Genomic DNA, 25,527 nt, shown 5'->3' with positions numbered 1-25,527 from the left:
CGTCTCCACTTGTCCAGAGCGGAGGTTTGTTATCATCAGCCTGTGTTTCTCAGACCACAGCGGGCCCGAACCCCATCACCGTTTCCTCCTCCCGGCCCCATCACACCTGGCCCCCACCTTGTCTAACTCTTGGGAAGTAATTCTTTAGAGAACAGCCCTCTCGGAGGAGGGCCTGGCAGCCGGGAAAGCTCCTGCGCCTTTCTTACCTAGATCCTTCCGACGCTTGTATTCGTTAATGTTAACGTTGATTTCCTTCACGGCCAGCACTGCGCTGGTTAAGGGCACTTTATCCGGGTGGGACTCGGGGGTAGAATTCAGCAACTCCATTAGCAGCAGTGGGTAACGCATTATTCTCTGCACGGGCTTGATGAGGAAGGAGCCCAGGTTGATATAATTGGTGCATCCCCTGTAAAAGCAAGCAGAAAGGACTCCAGTCAACTGCCAATGCCACGGTGTTTCTGGGTATCACCTGCTACCCCTACAGACAGTTTGGTCTTTGACTCTGCCTTCTGTTTTCATTTATTCAATGAATGCAGTCCTGTACCGCAGAATGATGGCTGTACTCTGAGATATTTGACCTTAAGTGACTATGTTGTACTAATTCTACAAAATGTATACCCAGCAAGACAGCCAGGGTGCCCCCAGGGGATATGAGCTTCAGGGACCACTGCCACCATACAGGCGGCAAACCACTGACTGGAAAGTTGCCATATGGTGTGTGGCTACATTTACTGGGCACCTGATAATTATTAAGCACTATTATAGGTGCTTAACAGCAACCAAAAGTTATCCTTGCTGTGGTGGAAGAAAATAAGCACTAAGCAAATTAATAAAGTGGTATCTGGTGTAAGTGCTATGAAAAAACATGGCAAAGTAGGTCTAGATTTCTGTCTATAAAGAAACGAAAGCAGCCTTCCAGGGGCTTGAAGACCCCCCTGAATAAATGGTGTGTGCACTAGGCACCAAGTGGAGGGGACTTACCATTCGTTGTACAGGCTCCTACAGGGTGGAAGCAGGGGGAAAAAGAGTGTATTAGAGATGGCACTGATCTTCTCACTGTTCTAACAACAAGCCTACTCAGCAGACTAAAGCCCCACGGGACAGAAGAACACCATGAATGCCAACGGTGGGTATCCTTGTCTAGACAGACAGCCACCATCTTCCTGGCTGTTTTGTGTCTAAAAATTCCGACTCAGTTTGAGACACATACAATTCCTCCCTCCCTCCCTCCTTCCCTTCCTCCCTCCCTCCCTTCAGACAGGTCTCATTATGTAGCCTGGGCTGGCCTGAAAGTCACTGTGTAGACCATGTTGGTCTTGAACTCACTGTAATTGTGCCTCAGCCTCCCAGAACTGAAACTAGAGGCACGTGTCACCATCCCTGGCTTGCTAACTAAGCCATTACAACTGGGAAGTCACTTAAGATTTCCATGACATCATGGAAAGGAGCAAGATACAGCACAGGACACAGGATGATGAGTCACTCATGTGTAATATAAGGTTGGCAGGTAGATATCATAAGCACAGGGACCATCTAACAGGTGGGAGTGAGAGCAAGGGCAGAGGTGGACCCATCACATCTCCTACTTAAGATCTGCCAAGGAGTCCTGCAGATGCTTCTGGATCTTCTCGTCCTTCTCGTAGATTTCTAGCAACGAGATGGCTTCATCATGGTTCTGGCAGTAAACCCTGTACGTTCCCTCAAGTTCATCCCGGTGATCAAGAAACACGGGTCCTTTGGAGCACACACAAACATACACTAACTTAGTCAGGACTACTCTTGGTATCCTAAATCCAAAGCATATCTACAAATGCATGGTCATTCAAGTTCACCTGCTACAAGAAACAGTAAGATAATCTGTCAAGCTAATAGGTACTCTTGTAATAGAGTAAACTGGAAATCATTTAAGCTACAACTGAGAGAATTATGCTACCCATGTGTTTATTTTTGAGAACATGTATTTACACATTCTGCCTTAAGACAGTTTTCAGTCCTCTTCATGAAGACAGAGAATAGCATCCACAAACACTCCCCAAGTGGTCACGTGACCAGGCCACATGACCCTCTTGCTCTATACTCTCCAGGAACATCTGCCCAAGGATGAAGAATCCCTCCACAGCAGTGGTTTCAACCTTATATACAACATAAAAACATTAAGGGTACAAATACAATTTACTACACTACTTGAAATATCTGTGATTAAAAAGCCTCAACCTGTAATATGATGTGTTTTTCTTGTTCTTTGAAGTTTAAAATCTATTAAACTATTAAATAAAATTATTTATTTGTTTGTTTGTTTGTTTATTTATTTTTGAGACAAAGTTTCTCTGTGTAACAGTCCTGGCTGTCCTGGAACTCCCTCTGTAGACCAGGCTGGCCCTGAACTCACAGAGATCTGCCTGTTTCTGCCTTGCGAGTGCTGGGATTAAAAGCATGTGACACCATCGCCCAGCTTATTTTTTTCTTTTTAATTTGTGTTTGGCTGTATGTATGTATGTGCACCATGTATGTGCCTGGTGCCCATGGATGCCAGAAGAGAGAATCAGATCCCCGACAGTGGAGTTACAGACAGTTGTGAGTCATGATGTGGGTGCTGGGAATCAAACCCAGATCCTCTGTCTACAGAAGCAAGTGCTCGCTACCCGAGCCGCCACTCCGGCCCCTCACACGTGCTTCATTATGGATAACAGGGTGCAGCAATGAGCCTGGCCAGCCCCACATGTTCACTCTATGACAGAGGTAAGCAACTAAAACCAACATTTGCGTCTGGACGAGGGGGACTGAAACTCATGGTAAATGCAATAGTCTAAGGCGAAATGAACAGATGTGCCAGTGAGTGACAAAAGTCACAGGTGACTGCTTTCCCTATGGTCACACTGCAAGTGAATTTCAAAGTTCAGCAAGAAATCAGTAAAAGTAAATAAAGAGGCAATGTTTCTTTTCTCTCCAAATTCACAGACTCTAGGCAATCTATTCATAGGCCAAGTGGTCTACAGTCAGTTAGGCACAGCACTGACCCCGAAGTACATTTCTACACAACGATTTATTTTATTTTATTTATGTGTGTGGGCATTTTCTGGTGCTCACAGAAGACAGAAGAGGGCATCAGATCCCTGGAGCTGGAGTACAAGCAGTTGTGAGCCACCCGGGAGGAACGCTAGGAGCTGACAGCCAGGGATCCTGACTGTGAAGCCATCTCTGCCCCCACAGGCTTTTCAGAGCAGCCACCTCAACTCTGCATTAAAAGAAGTCTTTCCTCTTTCCTTCATTCCTTCTTCTGTGTGATTTGTTAATGGCTCACGAAGTTTAATTGACCTCTCTCAGCCTCAAAGATCCTCCCCTCATCGGATGCTCAGTCTCTTCCCACTTACTCCTTGTTGAAGACACAGGCCTGAGGTCAACCTGAGGCTGGCTTTGAGGGTGTCTGGATCGGAGCGGTACCAGTCACTGCCACCTTCCGCTCCCTCCCACGTCACTGCCACCTTCCGCAGACCCTCTTCCTAACTGAGGCTGAACCTCGTGCCTGGGTCTCAGCCTTTCTGTCTCTGAGGCCATACTGCTTTCCCACACATGCCTTCAGCATATCGAAGGCCGACACCTAACTTCATGGCTGATTTTCGGTGAGAATGAAAGAAAGAACTAAAAATAAACACAACACCGTATGACGGTGGGGCTGTGGCTGCTCTAATTCCTCACTTTGTTCTTATCTACTGTGCATACGCTAAGAGACAGTGTAGCTCTTAGACTAAGCGTAGCTCAGAGGTCCACTCAAACACCCTGTGGCGGCCAACACCTGCCACTTAAGAGTATGACATCCTGACCTGGAAAGTTCTGGGAGACAAAATTACCTCAGCCCAGAAGCAACTCTTACAAAACCTTAGAGCAAATCTCCCCCTTGTAAGAACTCCTTAAACGCCCCAATTCATGAAGGGAACACCCCACTGTCCTTGCCTTATGCAGCCAGGAAAGGGAGAAGACTCTCCACACTCTGAGATGCTACTTGTGTGGGGACCCTCTTGATCAGGTGGTCATCTGAGCCCTGACTGTGTCTGTCCATGTCATCACATGCTCCCATTATCCATCTTCTAAGAGTGCTACCCCTGAAGCCCCAAATACCAGCTGGTACCTAAGACACACCTTTTGTTATGGAATATTCCTTTACACTGTGTGAAGATGTATCACTGTAATTGGTTTAATAAAGAGCTGAATGGCCAATAGTTAGACAGAAAGAGGTTAGGCGGGACTTCTGGGGACAGAGGCCTGGGGAGGAAGAAAGGCGGGGTTGCAGCTGGACACAGAGGAAGCAGGACATGCAGGGGGAAAGTTAAAAGCCATGAGCCATGTGGCATCATATAGATGAACAGAAATGGATTAAGTTACAAGAGCTAGCTAGAAACAAGCCTAAGCAAAGGCCAAGCTTTCATAATTAAAGAAGTCTCCGTGTTGTTTGTTACTTGAGAGCCGGCTGGTGGGACAGAGAGAGACTCTCACAATCTTTGGCATAAAGAGGAGCAGAGCGGAAAGTCACTCTGGTGAAGTCAGGACCACCTGAGGGCCCAAACATAACACATAATGGAACAAAATGGGAGAAAAATGAGTGATTAATCCTCTTTAGATGTCAGCTAAATGTCTCATTTTTCCTCTAATTTAAATAAATCACCTGCAGGTACCTCAAATGCACGGCAAGATCTTAGACACTAGCCTCCACGCCTTATTACTGAATCCACGCTGGTTCACCAGGACGCCAACATGCGCTCCCTTCTCACCTCTCCCTAACAGCCGGGACCCAGCTTTCTAACTGCTCAACAACAACAACAGCAGCGCTAATCTGGAATATGACTGTACTGTGTGACAGAGTTTAACTGTGAGTCTGAAGGACCAAGACCCGAGTTTGAATTAAGAGCCATGTCACCCCGGGCAAACTTCCTTCCCATCATCTCTTTCCCATGTAAATAAGGTTAGAACAACTCACAGGAGGAAACCCCTGAGATCTGGCCAGGCTGCACATGCTCTGGCCTCACCTCACAGCCTGTGCCCTGCCTTGAGGAAGGCAGGCCCTGACTCTGCTTTGATGTCAGCCTTAGGGAGTCAGGTAAATGTGGCAGTAGGACCCCACTCTCTTTCTAGGAGTCAGTTTAGGCACAGGCATGGCAACTACCACCAGACAATGACAAGGAGAAACCAGAGGGAGTTCTGGAAAAGGTCTGCAAACGTAAAATGGCACTCTTATCTGTTTGAAACAGGGTCTCGCTATGTAGCTCTGGCTGGCCTGGAACTCACTATGTAGACCAGGCTGGCCCGAAACCTGCTTCAAGCCTCCTGCCTCTGCTTCCAAGTGCAAGGACTGCGGGTATGCACCCCATGCCCAGCTAAAACGACACTCTTAAACGACACAGGGGCCCCTTTGCTAGATGTTGAGTTTAACGGGACAGCTGAAACTGTGAAGAGCTTGTTTACATTTCTATTAAAATAGCAATATGATAGTATATCCCCGCTCATGACTTCCCACAGAGTATGGCACAAGGGATGGAGGGACCCTTCTCAGAGCCTCCTGTCCCAGGTTTTCTCTCACTCTTGGCTCCCCTCTGGTGACTCTGAACTCATCCATTATCAGAAGAGTCCACTGAGAACAGTTGGCCAGGCCAACAGCCCAGCTTCAATCCCAGGAGAACCCTAAGCTAGAGCTACCCGTCCTAGATCCTTCCAAGTCCCTACCCACAGAACCTAGAGATGTATGTTTACTGATTAAAGTTGCTAAGTGCCCACTTACATGGGACAATAGGTAATGAATGGATAAGTACCCTTGGCTATAAGAATCAGATGAATGTTCTTTGAATATTTTTTATAATTATCCACAAAAAGATTTAAAAATTTGAGACAGGGTCTCATGTAGCCCAGGGTGGCCTCCAACTTGCTATGTAGCTGAGGATGACCTTGAACTTCTGATCTTCCCATTACTACCACCTGTGCTTACAGGTGTGTGTGACATTCTAGCAGCAAACACACTGTAAATCACCACTGGGAGACATAACACAGAACTGAGATAAAAGCTTCTAAAAATAAATACTGAATGTTGATCCCCTAAGTTGATCTCATATTCCTCCAGCCAGAAAACCATCATATCTATGACACCCAAAATTTCTATGGCTAATACACTAACCACATTAAGATGGACTAAAGTAAGAGAGTAAGCAGGGCCTATACACCTCTGCACTGCAGAAAACATCATCCCCTTAGTACACCACCTGGCCACAGAAGGGCCCCCTCTCCCACCACCCCTGTGACCGAGACAACTGCATGAGCTCATACCTACAGCATCGCCGATTTCCAAGGCCGCCAACAATTGCTTTGAGACTTTAATCACCGTCTGCATATTTCCAAAAAGTCCCTCGAAATCAACGTTGGGTACCTGAGCAAGAGAAACAGCATCAAGATGCTCGGAGAGGAAGTGAAGGAAACATCACTCGCATTAGGAGTACTGCTCCAAGGTCATCCGCCTCACTCACTCCCACCCCGGCTCTCTAACAGGCACCCATCCTCATCTTCACTGTCATCCTTTGTCCCTAACTAAGGTGTGGTCTAGCTCCAGACTGTCCCCCTGCGGCTCATGTGTTAAAAGCCTGAGGTTACCAGGAAGTGGGTCTTTCAGCAGGTGAGGACTACCTGGAGGAAGTGAGGTCACTGAGGAGAGAGCTGAGGCCCCGCCCCTTCTCACTCTCTGCTTCTTGGGTGCCAGGAGGGAGCTTGTTCTACTGCATAATCCCTGCCGTGATACAGCAACAGCACCAACCAACCGCAGGCTAAAACCTGAAACTGTGCCATGGTAAGTCAGTCCTCCCACATGCTGATTCTTTACTCCTTCACCACTGAGCCACTCAGTCTGCACCTGTGGTACTCAGTAGGCATCAAAGCCTTGCTCCAATCCCAGCACTGCAGGCCTAAAGGACCACAATGTCAGGCCGACGCCCAACCCCACCTGTGCCTGCTGCAGCGGCACCATGACCCGCTCAATGCACATCTCCAGGTCCCGGATGTAGTCTTTTTCCGTCTGCACAAGTTCAGCCACCACCTTGGCTCTCTTCTCCAGCATCCTCTGCTCCGGCTTTTCAAGGGACACAGACCCAGAGGGCGCCGCCAGGGATGAAGACTGGGAAGAGAGGAGCGTCATGTCTGGAAGGGAAAGGAGGACCCGTTAGCATCTGTGTAAAAGGAGGACTCCCCAGCACTTGGAACCAGGAAGCAGCATTCCTGGAGGGCCAGAGCTTTCACAGTTGAGGACCACCAGGAGAGCTGATCAAACATCCACTGTAAACATGGATGGGGAGCTCGGCAAGCTATCTCCGCGGGGAACACTCCCAACAGTGCAGGATCCTTTTCACTTTGGTCCCCAAAGAAGCTTGGTCACAATAAGGGGACAATTCACTATCTACCGGTTCTTTGTGAAGTTGAAAGGACTGCCAGCCTTATCAAGAACTAATTTTATTTAATCAGATATAAAACTCCTTCGTAACCTCTGCAGCAAAAATGCCACGCTGGGAAAGGAGGACATCGATACTAACTTGGGTTAATCAGCTGGTAAACTCACTTGCTGCCAAGCCAGAGGTCCCGAGTTCATTCCCTGGGACCCACATGGTCCAAGGGAGAGACCTGACTCGCTCAGGTTGTCCTCAGACCTCTCTGTGTTGCTGCGATGGCACATGCACACCACATACATACACACACAAAGCAGATTAATAAAGTGATGAAATGTTTTAAACATGAAGAAATGGCAGGCAAAAAGTTAATTATAAAAAAAAGACTATTATGAGGAACACATAGCAATGGCAGATTGGACAGAGAAAGGACTCGCCTACCTGAGAATTGAGAACTACTGAGGATTTACCTCAGCATATTGTTAGGTATGTAAAGATCTGCCTCCCTAGTCAAACTGTAATCAAGATTCACAGAGGATTGGTTACTTCACACTGGTCCTAATAGACAGGTATAAAATACTACAGACATTAATTTCCTTAATCAAATTTCATTTTTTAACATCCTGCCAGGTGTGGTGACATACGCCATTAATCCCAATGCTCCAAGACAAAGGCAGGGGGATCTCTGGGAATTTAAACCCAGCCTGTCCAGTCAGCAAGTTCTAGCCCACCCAGGTCTCTCCACAGGGAGACCTTTTCTGAAGGAAAATAATCCTTGCCATGACCCCGACAATTCCTGTTAGTTGGGTGCACAGGGTGAGACTCATGGAGAAACTGAGAAGCATTTGCTCACTGAAACAAACTGAAGTAAAAATAAACAACTGAAGAAATACAACAGCAAGACAATCTCCAGCCGAATTTCCTTTAAACTCTAAGACCTATTTAAAAATTACCGATTTGCTAAGTAAATACAGTATGGAATGTGAGCGCAATTCAAAGCAACAAAAAGTGTCCACACTACTGGTCTTTCAGCAGACTTGATTTCTTCAAAACTCTTTTCTGCTGTCCCTAATCCTAAGGAGTTAGGAATGCCAGTGTTTACAGGCGGGGGCGGGAGACATCTTGCTCTGCAAAGCAAGGAGGTCCTGAACAAGGGGGAGGCGGAGGGGGAGATGCTAACAAAGACAGGGAGCAGGAGAGGGTAACGGGCCAACCAGGCATTTCAGTACCAAAAGTAAGTCAGCAGCACACCAACACATCATAATCCACTGGATCAAGCAAGAACTGGGAGCCCACAGCCCTAACACACATGAGGGGAAGAGGAGAAAGCTCTCTCTCGGAAGATATCAAATTGCGGAAGATATCAAATTGTAAGAACCAGAAAAATGACAGAGACATAAAAAAAAAAAAGCAGCAGCATTTTCAGATGTGGTGCTGCAGACCTCTAACCCCAGCCTGCACTACATGGAGAATTCCAGGCCAGCAGGGCTACAGAGTGAGACCCTGTCTCAAAAACAAACACAAAAAAATCAAATCAGTAGATAATGCTGGTGATGATGGTGAGATTGAGATGATCAGAATATTTGCATAGTTTTAAATTAATTATTAAACATTACATGTTAATTACAAAAATGTAAAAAAAAAAAAAAGTAGTGAATACACAGTAGAGAAAAGACATCCTGACCTTCAAAATCAAGGTCACCAGTAAGAGGCAAGCAAATGTCACAGATTTCTAAATACGCCTAGAAACACCATCCACTCTTTTTGCAGTATTCTAGTCACAAATGTTGGTTTTGAAATGAATCAGGGGGAAACAGCAAACTCAAATTGAGGCTTTATAGTCTTCAAAATGTCACTGTCATGGAAAGTCAAAATTGGAGAACAGTTCTCCAGCACATCAGGCTGGCCCGCCTGTGCTGGCTGCAAGCACACCGCCAGGTCATCTGCCGGGGCTGGAGAGCAGCTTCAGATTACAGGAATTATTCAAATTCCCTCAGGAGTGAATCCTTTCAGGTCACACAAGAAATACCCATACTCACTAGGCTGGTGGTTCACTTTTACCAGACCCCAAGTTCTCTCCCCTACACAGGAAACACACACAGAAGCCGACTAGGGGGACTAGGCATGCAATAAACTCTCAGGTGACTGAGAAGGAAGAGAAAACCAGAAAGAATGAAAGAACAGCACGCACAGGGAGTTCCTGGTACCATGGCAATTTTCTATCAACTGAACATTATCCAAAACACAGTTTAAAACTACAGCTAATATCTCTCCTGAACTTTCTTTTTGGCACCGTGAGTGGCAACATTTCAAGCATCTTTCTCATTGCATCACAGTGCTAAAGTACCATTCGGAAATCAGTTGGACCGTACACACAGCTCGTTTACTGCTGTACTGGAATGGAATCCATGGCCTGGCACGGGTTAGAGAAAATGCTTCTTTACCCCTAACCTTGGAAGAAAACCTTTCTAATGGAATTGTTTGTTTTAAGCTCCCCTTGGTGGTACTTGTCTATAATGCCACTTCGGAGGAGGCAGAAGGATCCTGAGTTCAAGGTCATCCACAACTACATTGTGAGTTCTCAGCTAGAGTAAGCCACATGAGACCCATCTTGAAAAACAGATAAACAAAAATAACAACAAAAACCTGCGATTTCAACTCATAGATTTCTGTTTTTTGGTTGTTTGTTTTTGAGACAGGGTTTCTCTGTACAGCCTTAGCTGTCCTGGAACTCGCTCTATAGACCAGGCTGGCCTCGAACTCACAGAGATCCATTTGCCTCTGCCTCCCAGTGCTGGGATTAAAGGCATGGGCCACCACCCCTCGGCTTCAAAGTGATTCCCAAATATCTTAGATCTTGTAGTGGCCAACTGACAAGAGAGACTCATTAATGTAAGACTATAAAACTCCAAAAAAGGGGGACATTTACTAATTCCAACCACACTCCAGCTAATTTACAGATTATATCCCTGAACTCACTGAGTATGCCAAAGCTTTAAAGCACACGATAGTTATTATTCCTACTTAACAGACCCAAACCTAAGATTTAGGAGGCTGACCGACTTGTCAAAGGTTCTGTGGCAAGCAGCAGCTCTGGAGGCACAGTCTCAAAAGATTAAGTTGGAACCCCGAGCATTTAGTCCAGTGCTGCTGGACTCTCAAGTGGAGAAGGCCACACTGCTTCAAGTCTGTAAAACGTCCTGGAAACGGTCTTCTGGGGACCAAAGATCTGTTAATGACAGTGACTGGAAGGACAACGCACCAGGTACGTTTTTACTCAACCAAAAGGCAGCTGCCCGTGCCAAGAGATTAGGCTTTTATTTATATTAAAAGTGAGAAAGATAGCCGGGCGGTGGTGGCGCACGCCTTTAATCCCAGCACTCGGGAGGCAGAGGCAGGCGGATCTCTGTGAGTTCGAGGCCAGCCTGGGCTACCAAGCGAGTTCCAGGAAAGGCGCAAAGCTACACAGAGAAACCCTGTCTCGAAAAACCAAAAAAAAAAAAAAAAAAAAGTGAGAAAGATGTATCCTAACCATTTTTTTCAAACTTCAATAATGGTTATGACACATTTTCCCCCAAACTTCCAGAGTGCAGTTTCTTTTTGTTTTTTTGTTTTGTTTTGTTTTGTTTTCAGACAGGCTCTTGGCTAGTCAAAACAACAACAAAAATACCAAACCTGTTGTTTAATAAGATAAAAGAAAGGCCCTATGTGGGGTACTGTTTGCAAGTCTGCAGTTTCCTGGGTACCACTCCTGGGAATCTGACTCAGCAGATGTAGGTGGGACCCAAGAATCTGCGTTTTAACAAATCCTTGGTGTTTCTGAACACCAAATGTAAAACTGATTCCCTTAACCTACATATCTGCTTTAAAAAAAAAAAAGTTTGATATGCCATTTTTAGGGTTGGAAGTGTCACTCGGGGGTTGAGCTTGGGGCTAGGGCTGGGGGGTCCAGAAGTTGGTCCTCAGCACCACAAAATGAACAAACAAAACTTTCAGTATTTGGAAAGCCAAGTGAGAAAAGACTTCACCTTCAACTAGTGGTGACAGACAGGTTTTGAATCTTACCCTGGGAGTCCTACAAAAGTTCACCTCTGGGCAAATTCCTCATCTGTAAAACGAGAAGAACACCTGTTTTGCTGAGTCCTTGGGGGAATTAAACATGATAACTCAACAAAAGGTAGTCCTTTTCCCACGGTGGGTGAGGCACTGCCCGAGCAGCAGACATAAGTTAGAAAAATGCCCTGTGCATTGGTTCAAAAGCCCTACTTTCCCAAAAGAACAAAATCTGGAGATGGGTAATCCCATCGAGGAAGCTGAGGCATCATCAGTTTACCAATAACCAGTGCAGGCCAGCGGGCGCTTTCTTCTCACAGGTATTAAGGACTTGGGGCTGACTGCACGAATTTGGTGATTTAAAGCAAAACAAAGCAAAGTATTTGTACGGTTTAGAGCCGTGGTCGCTCCACTTTCTGTTGCCCCGGAACCAAGGCCATTTCTCCGCAGGTCAGAGTGTTACCCTAGATTCATTTCCACCAGCGGGTGGACCCAGAGCTTCCTCTAACACTCACAAAGTCAGACGCAAAGCCAGGCCCTGTCCGCTTGCCTAGGGAGAGATCGGCTGTGCGCTGGAGAGAAAGCCCAGCAGGGAAAGCCCAGGGTCCCGCCCGGGTCCCACGCCACGCTCTCTGCACCCGCGGCTCCCATTGTACCTGCAGCCCCGAGGTCCCGCGCTGGTGTGCGAGCATCAGCGGAGGAGCTGAACCTTCCCAGCGCCTAGAAAGCGCCTGGGCCCCTTAGTGCCCGCCGAGTAGGGTCTGCCCATCCCCCGGCTTTCCGAATTTCCCTCTGAATCACCAAACGCATGCAGGCACCGCCGCGGGGCTGGCCGTAAAGGATGGAGCCGGACTTTATCCCTGCTGGACCAAGCACCAGCGCCTGCGCACAACCCTTTCCTTGCCGGTTGCTTTCGCTCTTAGTCCTAAACCCCTCAAAATTCCACCTCAGGGCACTATTAGCTCTTGTCTTTTCAGCCACAACCTAAACTTCGTTTGGGGAGGCTGTCCCTATCCCAGAGTGACGTGGGCATATGCCCGGGCGATGCCCTCACTTTGTCCTGGTCTTGCCTACTGTAGGTTCTACCCTCAGAAGACAGAGAGGTTTCAGGGTAGCAGGTCCAGTAGTCAGAATCCAGAACCAGGAGTGAGTGGCATCTGGAGCCCCTTCACAAACTGCAAACATTTACACTTCAAAGGAATCTGGGGAGAAGAAACCTTCAAAGTGTCGTTCTGTAAATAAATGGAAGAAAAAGAGGAATAAACGAAAGGAAAACTTGGAAACATTGCCATATATTTCTAAACACGTATACAATGTAAGCAGGCAGAGAAAGTTCTGGAAGAGGAACACACTAATTTCATCATTGAGTCAGCCTCGGGGGAAGCTGAGATCAAAGGGGATTTTAATCCAATGGGTACTTTTGAAATTTTGCTGAGTGCTCGGAATGGAACCCAGGGCCTTGTGCACCAGCTAAGCACTCCACCACCAAGTCACACTACCAGCTCCAAGTCGGGATTTTCTGGAGTCACAAAACAGCATAATGAATTTTAAGAAAAACAAAAACCAAAACGCGACATCCCAAGACAGGTGAAACTGTAAGCATTCCCAGAGAGAGACTCTACCTTTGGTGTGCCCTTCCCGCCGCTGAAAAGCACCGCCTCCAGAAGCTCGGGTTGGCTTTGGCTGCTTCCCTCCACCGTCAGAAGGCGCGCCTTTGAGTTTTTAGTTAATTTAAACAATATTTATATGGCACTTAGGATATGCGGCAAACATTGCTGCAGACGCCTCTTCCTAACAACCCCGCTGTCACCCCCGTTTTTACTAAAGACAGCGATAAATGGCTGACTAGACATTCTAGTCTCGGGGTCAGCTGGCTGTCTTGGTTCTACTGTTGGGCTTTTCCTGCCAACTGGGACCTAGATGCCACTTTTGGATTTTGGTAGCCATCCCGTGGCAAATGATGAAGTTAGTTCTACACGGTCTTTGCAGCCGCAGGTCAGCCATCATAACTGCATAGTGGCGCACTTGGTACAAAGGCTGTATTCAAACAACTGTCTACTAAACCCACTAAGTAGAGAGCAAATTATAAAGCCATCAGATAAAATCTGGCTCTTATCACACACAGTGAATGAATACTCAGTGGCATTCCAGAGATTAGGGCCGAAATGATGCAGGAGAAGCTTTCATTTTAAAAATTAAAAGACCAACAAAGGCATGGACAGCAGATAAAACTTCCAAATTTTCTACAGTTCTTACTTTAAAAAGACTTTTCGTGTATTTATAGAAGTATGGGGAATTGAACCCAGGACCTCAAACTCTACCTCTGAATGAAACAATCCCCCAAAGAGACCTTTTAAATCAAAGGTTCACTTTTAGGAATTTATTGTGTAAATAATTGGACAAATGTTCATACATCAGCGATTTAAGCAGTCAAGAGCACTTGCTGCTCTTGCACAGGACACAGGTTCCATTCCCAGCATTCACAGGGTACCTGACGACCCTCTGTAACTCCAGTTCCAGAGGGCTCTGACGCCCTCTTCTGGCCTCTGTGGGCACTGCATGCATGTGATACAGAGACATACTTTTTTTTTTTTTTACTAAATAAAAAACATAAAGCTTAAAAATAAGCTTAGAAATCATCTAAACAGAAACAACCAAATGTCCCTTCAAAGTAGGCTGTGTAAATAAATGATGACATGTCCATATAACAGAAATTATTATGGCCATTAAGATTTATGTAGGGGGCTGGAGAGAGGGCTCAGAGGTTAAAAGCACTGGCTGCTCTTCCAGAGGCCCTGAGTTTAATTCCCAGCAACCACATGATGACTCACAACCATCTATATGAGATCTGATGCCCTCTTCTGCATGCAGGTGTACATGCAGAGCATTCATATACATAAAATATAAATACAATTTTTACAAGATTTATGTAGGGGTGGGATGTGCCTCAGTTGGTAGAATGCTCGCTGAGCACACACAAGCCTTGAGTTTGATCACCAGCATGTCATAAAAACTGTCATGGTGGTATAGTCAGACTGTTTTTGGACTGCCAGCTCCCAAATAATGACATGGAGACTTCTTATTAATTATGAAAGCTTGGCCTTAGCTTAGGCTTGTTCCCATGTAGCTCTTAAAACTTAAATTAACCCATTTATATTAACCTATGTTCTGCCAAGTGTTACCTCTCCTCGGTACGAGCCGTCTGACTTCTTCTGTGTCTGGCTGGTGAATTCCCCTCGCCTCAGATTCCTCCCAGAGTTCCTTTCTCTGTCCGAAGTCCCGCCTCTCCTCTCCCGCCTAGCTATTGACCGTTCAGCTCCTCATTAACCCAATTAGAAGGTGCCTTAGGTAGGTGCAGAAGGACAGAGACACATCTTCACACGATGTGATCAAATATCCCACAACATGGTGGTGAGATGTAGATTCCAACACTTGGTAGGCAGAGGGTAGAGAATCAGCTCAGTCATCCTCAGCTACACAGTGAATCTGAAGCTAGCCTGGGATACGTGAGACTTTGTTGCAAAAGAAAAGGGGGGGTGGGGATATGGATGTATAGGTACCTATGTACTAATATGCAATGATATTTAATGTGTGTTATTGAAAACAATCAGTATACAAAAGTTTATGAAAGAGCTGTGGTTTTGTTTAAAAGGGAAGGTTTTGGTTTTTTTTCCCTAATTTTGTTGATTCTTATTTATCTGTATTTGTGTGTCTCGGGTGGTCTGCAGGTTACCATGTGCATGCAACTATACAGAGACCAGAAGAGGGCATCAGAACCTTGGAATCTGGTTACAGGTGGCTGGGAACCAACACCCCCTCCACCATCCCCCCCCCCACCCCCCACCCCCATCCCCCCACCCCCCCCCCCACCCCCCACCCCCGTCCTTCATGCTCTTAACCACTGAGTCATCCCACCAGCCCCTGGAAAGGCACTTTAAATACACATATTTGGAAAATGCTGAAGGTGTGGAAATTGTGACTTTTTGATGTATGTGTAATATTAATATCACACACATACACACACACACACACACACACACACACACACACACACACACACACACACACACGGTAGAGTGGGGGAAAGGATATTTGCTGTGACATAGCGTATTCACTTTTCAATGAATTCACCTTGTAAATCTATCTTAAACTCCTCACTTAACGACCTGAGGTCTCCTTCCTGACCTAATAATCTCTTTAAACTGATGATGAAAACAGGCAATAAAACACTGCTGAAATGACACCTTGTAAGAGAGAAAAGACAGTAGGAAGCCATGGCAGCCATCTGGCTTCCTTAACTGCTGTGTAGACGGAGTTAGTCTGTGCAGCAAGCCCCCAGAGGAGGCAGTCTCTGAATCTGCTCATCCTCACCCCAGATCCGCCTGGAGGAATCATGAATCCTGGTTTTCCGTGTTCCCGTGCCCCGGCCCCAGCCCACCTACCCAGCCCCCATTCTTTCCGTCTAGCGCCCACTTCACTTCTGTCTGGAGGCAGTTTGTCCTTTCTCCGCGAAACCCTCCCGCTGGGCTCATTGCCTTCTTCAGGGATCATGGGAAACTTGTAGATCGCTGAGCTTCAGTGCTGAATCCATTGCATCTCAGGCCCCTAAATCCCAACAGCATCAGAACAAACTTCCCCGTGACCTTTGCTCAGGGACTGCTTGCTTTGGCCTTTGGCTGGGAGACAATTCCTGCTGGGACAGAGTCTTAGAACTAGCTAGAGGCCACTCCCCCCCCCCCCTTTGTTCTCCAGGCCCCTTTTCCAGGTTCCTCTCCAGAACCCAGTGCCTAATCCTTAAGGCTGCAATTTATTACACCAAAGCATGCAAGGGGCAACTGAGACACCATTTCTGAACGTGCACCAAATAAACATAAACCCTGCAAAGGTGTCACCAGAGGCTTCGAACTCAGCTGTTGTCTTTTTCCAGTCTTTAGGTAGAAGTAAAATAAGGCAGGTAGACAATTAACTTGAAATATATTATCACTGCTTAATAAGAGGATTTTGAGGGCGGAGAGATGGCTCCATTAAGAGAAAGGACACCCACTGCTCTTCTAGAGAACTCGAATTTAGTTCCCAGCTCGAATTTAGTTCCCAGCACTCACTTCTGGTAGCTCACAGCTCCCTGAAACTCTAGCTCCAAGGGATCAGACACACTCTTGACCTCTGCTGGTACTGCGGTCATGAGCACAAGCCCACACACATACGCACATAATTTTAAAAGTACAAACAAGCCAGGCAGTGGTGACACACACCTTTACTCCCAGCACTAGGGAGGCAGAGGCGGATCTCTGTGAGTTTGAGGCTAGCCTGGTCTATACAGTGAGTTCCAGGACAGCCAGGGCTACACAGAGAAACCCTGTCTTGAAAAACCAATACACACACACAGACACACACACAATCTTTTCTTAAAGAGAATTTTTGTGTTAGCCAATAAAACTTTTTTCTTTCATTTTATTATTTTCGTTTTTGTTTGTTCTTTGTTTGACCAAGCCTCATGCAGCCTAGGCTGGCCTTGACTTTACTAAGTTGCTGAGGCTAGCTTTGAACTCCTTATCCTCTTGCTGTTACCTCCCAAGTGCTGGGATTACAGGCCTGTGGCGCTGTGCTAAACAAAACTCTTCCTGAAAAGTCTTGTTATGGAGCCCATCCTGGCCCGGAACCCAGAGCATCCTTTCTGCTTCAGCCTCGGAAGTGCTGAGATTACAGGCCTGTGCCACTCTTACCAAACTTTGCTGGGGGTCACGCCTGGCTTCTGGCTGCTTTCTATACTACCTGGTGAACCCATACTTCCTTCAGTTTCTATTAGGTGACTTGCTTTCTAGTCTTTCCACTTGGTCTCATAAATGTCTACCCCATGGCAGGGCTATCCAGGCAGAGGGATCTTAAAGCCGCTAGTCACATCACATCCGCAGTCAGGAAACAGAGACGATGAATGCATTTTACATTATGACATGGTCTGGAGACTATGGGGTGTGTGTAGGCTAGCTCAGTGGCTCAGTGGGAAAAAAGAAAAAGCATTTGTAACAGGAGCCTGAAACCTGAGTTGGCTCCCCAGGCTCCACAAAGAGGTGGCAGGAGAGAACCAGCCCCCCAGGTTGTTTTCTGACCTCCACCTGCCACCCCAATAATAAACTAAAAATTATAAAGATTATTAACCTTTAAAGAGGAGTGATACATTTGAGTGTTGAGTTGACAAGGGGTGGGGCTGTGATAGTTATTAGTGTTAATCACCAACTTAACAGAACACAGTGTGTTGGGAGACTAGGCCCCTGGGCATCTCAATTACATTCACTGATGTGGGAAGACCCACCTGAATTGTGGTTAGGACTATTCCCTGGGCTGGGAATTCTACAGTACATAAAATGGGGAAAGTGAGCTGAGCACTAGCATGCACACATCTCCCTCCCCTTCTGACTGAGGATGCAATGTGACCGTCTACTTCTAATGCTCCGCTGCCTCGATTTCCCTGTGCTGACAGCTGGGTGCCTTGAACTGTGAGTGAAATAAACCTTTCCTTCCTGAATTGGTTTTCTCAGCTTATTTTATCCGAGTAACAGGAAAAGGAGCTCACACTCTGTAACCTACGCCATGCCGCAGCCAGCCGTTCTGTGCCCCACCTGCTACCACGGGTGGCTCTCTCCGGGCACTGCCTCCCGGCCTCTGTGGGTGGCCTGTGTTCTCCCCGTTTGCAGCCCCGCTGACTTCCTAGTTCTCCCCTCTCTTCTAAGCTTGCTTATGCAGAAGGAATCCTCCGTCTTCTGGCTCCCACTCTGCTAATGTAGCTGAAGTGCTGCTCTGGGTGATGAGGCCACAGTCCCCTTCTGGTCTAGGCATGTCTAATTGCCTTGGACGTCTGTCAGTTTGTCTGTGCGCTCCTCACTCATCAATTAAGTAATCTGAATTTAAGTGCTTTTCAAACTTTTTAAAAATGTGGTCCACATTTTACTCAGTATGTGTATATATACATTTACAAAGTGTGTATGTGTGTATATATGTATGTATGTATACTCACACATACATAAGACATGATTTTTTACTATACTAGATGGGTTGGTGGAGTTTTTTGTTGTTGTTGTTGTTTTGTTTTTTTGGGTTGTTTTTGTTTTTTTTGTTTTTTTTTTTTCCCCGAGATAGTTTCTCTCTGTAGCCTTGACTGTCCTGGATCTCACTCTGTAGACCAGGCTGGCCTCACACTCACAGAGATTCGCCTGCTTCTGCCTCCTGAGTGCTGAGATTAAAGGTATGCACCACCATTGCCTGACTGATGGGTTTTTTAAATTCCTCATTAGCTTTTATTTTAACCAGATGTAGTAGTTCACAGCTGTAGCCCCAGCACTCGGGGTTTGGGGAGGGGGGCTGAGGTAGAAGGACCGCTCTGAGTTTAATGTGAGTCCAGCTATACAATGAGTTCTAGAGCGACCTAGCTTGAGAGTCTGAGAAGAGCGTCTCAAACAACAATAATCAAGAAACAACAAAAACAGGCCTGGAAAGTTGGCTCAGTGGTTAAGGCACTTGTTCTTGCCAAAAAGTCAGGTTTGATTCCCGGCAGCCACGTGGAGGCTCACCACCTCCTCACACACCGGGCACACGTTTGGTGCACAGATACACATGTGTGCAAAAAACACCCATACACACAAAATAATAAGTAAATCTAAAAAAATTTTTAAGTTGAATGTGATGGCGCACACCTTTGATCCCTCATGATGCAGAGGCAGCCAGGACTGTTACACAGAGAAACCCTGGGGTGGGGGAGGTAGCCAGGGGTAGTGGCATGAATTTAATCCTAGTACTCAGGAGGCAGAGGCAGATCTGTCAGTTCAAGAAGCCAGCCTCGGCTACATAGCAAGTTCCAGGCCAGCCAGGGCCACATAAAAAGGTTCTAGGGAGAGAGAGAGAGAAAAAGAGAGAGAGAGAGAGAGAGAGAGAGAGAGAGAGAGAGAGAGAGAGAGAGATCCTACAATTTTTATTTTTCAGAAATGCCATTTGCAACCCAGTAAATAAATACACTTTAAGACCCAATCATGGCCAGGCAGTGTGGCGCACACCTTTAATCCCAGCACTTGGGAGGCAGAGGCAGGTGGATCTCTGTGAGTTTGAGGCCAGCCTGGTCTACAAAGTGAGTTCCAGGACAGCCAAAGCTACACAGAGAAACCCTGTCTGAAAAACAAACAAACACCCAATCAAGAGGGCTGGAGAGATGGCTCAGTGGTTAAGAAAACTTGGTGCTCTAGCAAAGGACCTGGGTTTGGTTCCCAGCACCCACATGGTGGCTTCTAACCATCTGTAACTCCAGACCCAGGAGATCTGACAGCCTCTTCTGACCTTCATGGGTACCAGGCATGCCCATGGTTCACAGACACACATGCAGGCAAAACACTCACACACATAAAGTAATAAAATAAATTAATTCTTTAAAAAGACCCAATTACTATTCATTAAAAACATTAGATTTGTTGGCATGAAAGGTTCCTTCTAGAATTAATATAAAAAGATTCTGCCATGGGACCTTTCTGGCCTGGAACCCTGAGCCTTACCTCTCACCCGAATTCTGCTTTCAGATTTTTCTCTGTTAAGAATTCTTCATCTTAAGAGGTGGAGAGGTTAAGAGCACTGACTGATGTTTCAGAGGACCCAGGTTCAATTCCCAGGCCATCCAGTGTCTGATCATGCCAGGATTTAAAAAAAAAAAAAAAAAAGAGCCAGGCGGTGGTGGTACATGCCTTTAATCCCAGAGGAGGCAGAGGCAGGTGGATCTCGGTGAGTTCGAGGACAGCCTGGTCTACAGAGTGAGTTCCAGGACAAGTTCCAAAGCTACAAAGAGAAACCCTGTCTCAAATAAATAAATAAATAAATAAATCTTCATCTCCAGATCCTAATATCACTTTAATTCAACACAGGTGACAGGGGGTTTGGGACAAGGTCCCTTCCTGTCATAACCACTTACGTTCTTAGCAAGTGTAAAACTTTAATGATACCCGGTGGCTGATATCGTGTTGACCTCCCTACTGATAACTAATTAACAACTGCGGACATAGTATTAAAACGATAATTATATGTAGGCATTACGAAATAATCAAAAGCAGCAGAAACTGAAGGGGACGTGACTCACAACAAGAAAATGCAATTAGACCACATTAGTATTGACCCATTTTTCCCCTGAGGCAGTTTCTAGGCTTTTGACAAGTAAGGGAATAAAGTAGCAGAAGAGAGCCAGCCAGTCGCCAGCCAGGACTGAGAAGACAAGTTCAAGTCTCGGGCCAGGAAAGGGCTAGAAATGAGGGAGGAAGTCCTGCAGGGGAGCCATCGAGGGCAAGACCACAATCTATGGAGAAATCCCTTCAAATCCTTGAACAGACTATGCACATCAGTGATGGGACACCAAGGAAGCCACGAGAAAACAAGAGCAAGTGAGCTGAAGAGCCCTGAGTAGTCAGCAACTGAGAAGGGCTGGAAAACACTCCCATTAGAGCCCAGAGCAGGTTCACTCAGCATTTCCAGTGTTCACAGAAACCTGACACTTTAGGAGTGAAGGCCTCTTAGGTCCGTGGACCACACCCTAGGGCCAAGGTCCAAAACTATTAACAGACTTGTCCCAACTGCCCAAGATAGACAGAGGTACTTGGAGAAGGATCTGGTGAGGAGGGTGAAAGGAGGGAGGAAAGAGAGCTGGGGAAAGGCTTGGCTTCTGGCTTAGGAAGAGGCTGGGTGCAGCCATAGGGCAACTGTTTCTTGGATGGATGGAAGGATTTAAGGATGGATGGATGGATGGAAGAATGGAAGGATGGATAGATGGATGGATGGGTGGGTGGGTGGATGGGTGGATGGGTGGGTGGATGAGTGGGTGGATGGGTGGGTGGATGGATGGATGGATGGATGGGTGGGTGGGTGGATGGGTGGATGGGTGGGTGGGTGGGTGGATGGATGGGTGGGTGGGTGGATGGGTGGATGGGTGGGTGGATGGGTGGGTGGGTGGATGGGTGGGTGGATGGGTGGATGGGTGGATGGGTGGATGGGTGGATGGGTGGATGGGTGGGTGGATGGGTGGGTGGATGGGTGGGTGGATGGGTGGGTGGATGGGTGGGTGGAGGGATGGTTGGAGGGGTAGGAGGGATGAGGCAGGGGAAGGGAGAAAAAGATGGGATGTTTCACCATTAAAGCTCAAGTGTTCACAAATGTCCAACAGCAGCCATAACTATGAGTCTGTACCTCAGGGAACCATGGAGTGACAGTCTAGTGGGCAATTTGTAAAGGGAAAGAGAGTTAGGTGGATAACACACACACACACACACACACACACACACACACACACACACACACACACACACAGAGTAGTGTATGAACATTACTCTATTTACTCCAAACACGTGAGCAATATCTTTTTAAAACATTTTTTAAAATGTGTGTGCGTGCTTTGCTTGTATGTACATATATGTGTACCATGTGTGTGCCTGGTGCCCACAAAGGCCAGAAGTGGGTGTCAGATACTCTGGAAATGGAGTTACAGAAGGCTGTGAGCCACCATGTGAGTGCTGGGAACTAAAACTGAGTCTTCGGCAAGAACAGCAAAGAACTCTTAACCTTTCAACCAGCCCCATGGGTAATATCTTGACTTAGTCAATAGGGAATCTAAAGTTCAGAGAGGTTAAGTAATTTGCCCAAAACAGCACAGTTGGTAGACACCAGAGCTGAGATTTGAACCCAGGGCACACCCACTCTAACACTGTCTTCCTTCACAGTAAGTGCTGTTGCTGGGCAACACGCAGTAAAGGTCACGGCTACCAGCGCAATGGAAGCTCAGCGATTTCTAGTGAGGATGAGATTTGATGACTGGTTTGGGGGGGGGGGGGATCAGGAGCATAAGAACGCCAACAGCTCCATGAGGAACCCTCACTGTCCAGATACAAACACAGAGAGCTGTGAAAATGCCAATGATACGGTGGAACCAAGCTGGTTTCAGAGAGGTCACAGGGCACATTACAACACCCCACACAGAATAAACACCCTGGATAACAGTTAGGAGCTTCCAACAATAAGGAAGTGCAGGCTGGAAGCAAAGTTCACCAGGAAGAGGTGTGGGGGAGGGAAGAGAAGCCATATCCAAACCCACACAAGGAATCACGATCAGACTTCTCTGAGCTGAAAGGAATTTAGATGTCATCTAATCCCAGTCACTTCAGAGAGAAAAATGAATCCACGGATAGAAAAGAAGAAAGATTAGCTGCTAAATTCCTCAGCCTCCCAGCCGAAGCTGGGTTTGATCTCGTTTTTATCTTCAAGAGTGCAGGTACATGGAGCCAGCTTTGTCCAGCGACTTGGAAATGTTGAGTTATATCAGGCCAGTGCTAGAGGAGCATGGGATAAGACGCCAGCACGTCTGGGGGTGCAATGAGAATTTCTCTCTTCGGTCTTTGATGGCCCCAGTACAAACCTAAGCAGGCAGCCATTCTGTGGAAGCCCTCAGTGAGGAAGCTTCCTCCTGGGGGGAGGGTGTGAGGGGGTCTTCCAGATCATTCACTGTCTCCAGTTCCGACCCTGATCCTCTAGCCTTAACCCGGACGCCCATCCCCCACAACTGGCCAGAACAACAGAGGCTGTTAGCCTGGGGAGAACACAAATTACAACAAGACCATCAAAGCACTGAAGACAAACAAGAAAGAGTGGCATTCCCATTTTGCAGATCCCCGAGGGAAGGCTGTGGGGACAAAATGATTTACACCTAACCTAGCAGGTGCAAAGCCCAGTGACAAACTGCAAACAGCTCTGGATTCCACAGGAGTTCCGGGGCCCCATCTGCCAGTTAGACAAGAAAAGAACAGCAGCAACACAAGCCAACTCTTCCCCTGAAGTCTGGAGAAGAAGGTCACACTAACAATTGTGCTGTCCCCACAAGAACGAAAACATTAGCGTAAGGACAGAAAGAGGTTTGCAACTGAGGGCAGCTGATAATCAAGAGTGAAAGACAACTCCGGTGAGTGAGAGGCTTGTCTTGTTTGAGGGTCACAGCACATCATTTGTGACACTACTTGTACCTTTGCTCTGCAAAATGCCCCCCAACCATCGTGTCTCCAAATCAAGTGTCTTGTGCAAACACACTTGATAAGAACTTAAGGGGTCAGGGTTCAGAACACACATCAGCACATCTCATGACGATATTGCCATCCATGTCGCCTATTTTCAGGATGCATTTTTAACCTGCCGCAAGGCTGGCTGGATTCCTACCTTGGGGCTTCTTCCGTCTCTGCACAAACTCTGAGTGTCTCAGGGTGCTGGGAGCCGTGCGGCGGAAGCAGCTATTCCTGCTCCAGGTCTCTGAACCAGTTAACGTTCTCACCCCCCCTAAGTGCCAAGTGCTTTCTAATGCAGGGTCCCCAGGAATCCCAAAGTGATGTTCTTCTTGCTCTGCCCCAGAATGCTGCTGCAGACCTTCAGAGATGGCTCCTCTGGCACTAGGTGCCCTCATCCCCAGTCTGTCCATGTCATCATACTGCAAATCCTCCCCTCCGTACAAAGAATCCACTTGTCTGTAATCAGGAGACTCGGAGTTTGGAGAAAAACTACCATAGCTTTTATTTTCTGTATCAAAATTAGCTAGATCCATGGGATAAGTCTTTGCTTTGGGGTAGATTTTATTACTTTGGCAAACCTTCCTGTCTTCTTCATAGTATTGAACAAATTCCTCACCTTCGTTGATCCCATTCAAATCTGGAGGCTCCATAGACTCACCGTTGGTATGAGGCCCAGGAACATGATGTGCAGTGCCGTGATCTCTATAATCCAAGCTAATTCCTTTACAATCCTCAAGACTATAATTGAAATTCCCCAAGCCCCGGCACCAGTTGTGAGGTTGATGTAAATTCCCCAGAGAGTCACCCACGTCCCTGTAGCCATTCCTGTGTTTGACTTTTTGCAGGTCCTCAGGATTATAAGTCAGATCCTTACAATCTACACAGCCATTCACCACCCTACATCCTCCAGCTTCCAGGATCCCAGCCCGGCTTCCCAGAAACAAATGCTCCTCTGTCCCAGGCCTGAGATTCGTAGGGTCTATGTCTTCTGCATTCCTGTAACCAGGGTAGCCCTCTGGGAAGAGACTATTCCTTCCTCTTCCATTTGTATCCCCGGAGTCCATATAGTTTGGTTCACTCTGTTCAAAATCCCAGTACCCACAATCTCTTTTTCTGTAGGGCCGATTCCGCCCCTTGGCCCAGCGTGTGGAGTCCAAGTCATCTTCTGCCTGGAGCCCACCCGGCTCAGCAAGGCTCCTTTTCCGCAGGCTCCTGCAGTCTTCATACTCCCACCCGGAGCCCCAAGGCCCTTTCTGCTCAGCTCCTCTCTCCTTCCCAATCTCATGAGCTTCACTCATGTTCAATACGATCACCGGTTTTACTTCTCGGTTCCATGGGCCTGGGTCGGGCTGGAACTCGGACAGGACAGGTGTGGTCTAGCCTAAGGCTGTATCTGTCCTTAAAATGTCTCCCAGAGCACTGGAGTCTTCCTGCTGCTGTGGCCGGAGTGCAGAGCTATGTGGAGTCATTTCAACTTCAGGATCCAATCAGTGAGCTACTCTATCTTCTCCTCGGAGGCCAGGAGATAATTAGTAACTAGAATCCATGTGATTGGTGTTGGCAGCCTCATCGTCGGTGTTCCCCGGAGCTGGTCAGACTGGCTTGGCCGCTTTGTGTACTGAAGGTACAGGCACTCTGATGCCCTCAAGGTCTTGTAGAAAAAAACTTCCATGTGAAAGAGAAAGAACCCTTCAAAGCCCAGGCGAGGGTCTCAGTCAGCCTGCAGACTCACTGTCAGGAAGCCATGGGATGAGAAGAAACGCTGGCACAGGCAGCCGCCAAGGTTTCTAAGCCTGGGGCCTCTGAAGCTCTTCTCCCAGAAGCACAGCTCCCCTGCCCTGAGCGTTTTGCTCCTGAGATTCCAGTGACCAGTGCAGTGCACACTCAACCCCCCCACCCCCACCCACTGCACTCACCCCCCCCACCCCCTCCGCCACTCACGCTCTGACTGCCTGCACACCAGCGGCTCCACTGAAGGAAGACTAGGGATTCCTATT

At 47.2% G+C, this 25,527-nt stretch overlaps 1 protein-coding gene across 3 annotated transcripts in view; it reads right to left on the bottom strand.

Annotated features, from left to right (window-relative positions):
- Dnmbp (dynamin binding protein) overlaps positions 1-25,527 on the bottom strand; it is a 106,770-nt gene that overhangs the window by 21,996 nt on the left and 59,247 nt on the right. Inside the window, exons 1-6 of one of the 3 annotated variants that reach the window (XM_052762337.1) lie at positions 23,685-25,365; positions 6,977-7,170; positions 6,310-6,409; positions 1,587-1,734; positions 982-999; positions 207-406 (exon numbers count right to left, since the gene is read on the bottom strand). In XM_052762337.1, coding sequence (XP_052618297.1) covers positions 207-406; positions 982-999; positions 1,587-1,734; positions 6,310-6,409; positions 6,977-7,170; positions 23,685-24,828 — 1,804 coding nt within the window. In that variant the 5' untranslated portion in view covers positions 24,829-25,365. Of the gene's footprint in view, positions 1-206; positions 407-981; positions 1,000-1,586; positions 1,735-6,309; positions 6,410-6,976; positions 7,171-12,121; positions 12,257-23,684; positions 25,366-25,527 lie in introns of those variants that run through there. The other 2 variants (XM_052762338.1, XM_052762336.1) reach the window with 2 other exon arrangements.

Source organism: Peromyscus californicus, unplaced genomic scaffold, assembly GCF_007827085.1.
Source record: "Peromyscus californicus insignis strain IS unplaced genomic scaffold, ASM782708v3 Scaffold_4__1_contigs__length_199733344, whole genome shotgun sequence".
NCBI classification, from domain to species: Eukaryota; Metazoa; Chordata; class Mammalia; order Rodentia; family Cricetidae; genus Peromyscus; species Peromyscus californicus.
Note: the sequence above shows the minus strand (reverse complement) of the source record. Positions and strands in the feature narration are given on the sequence as shown.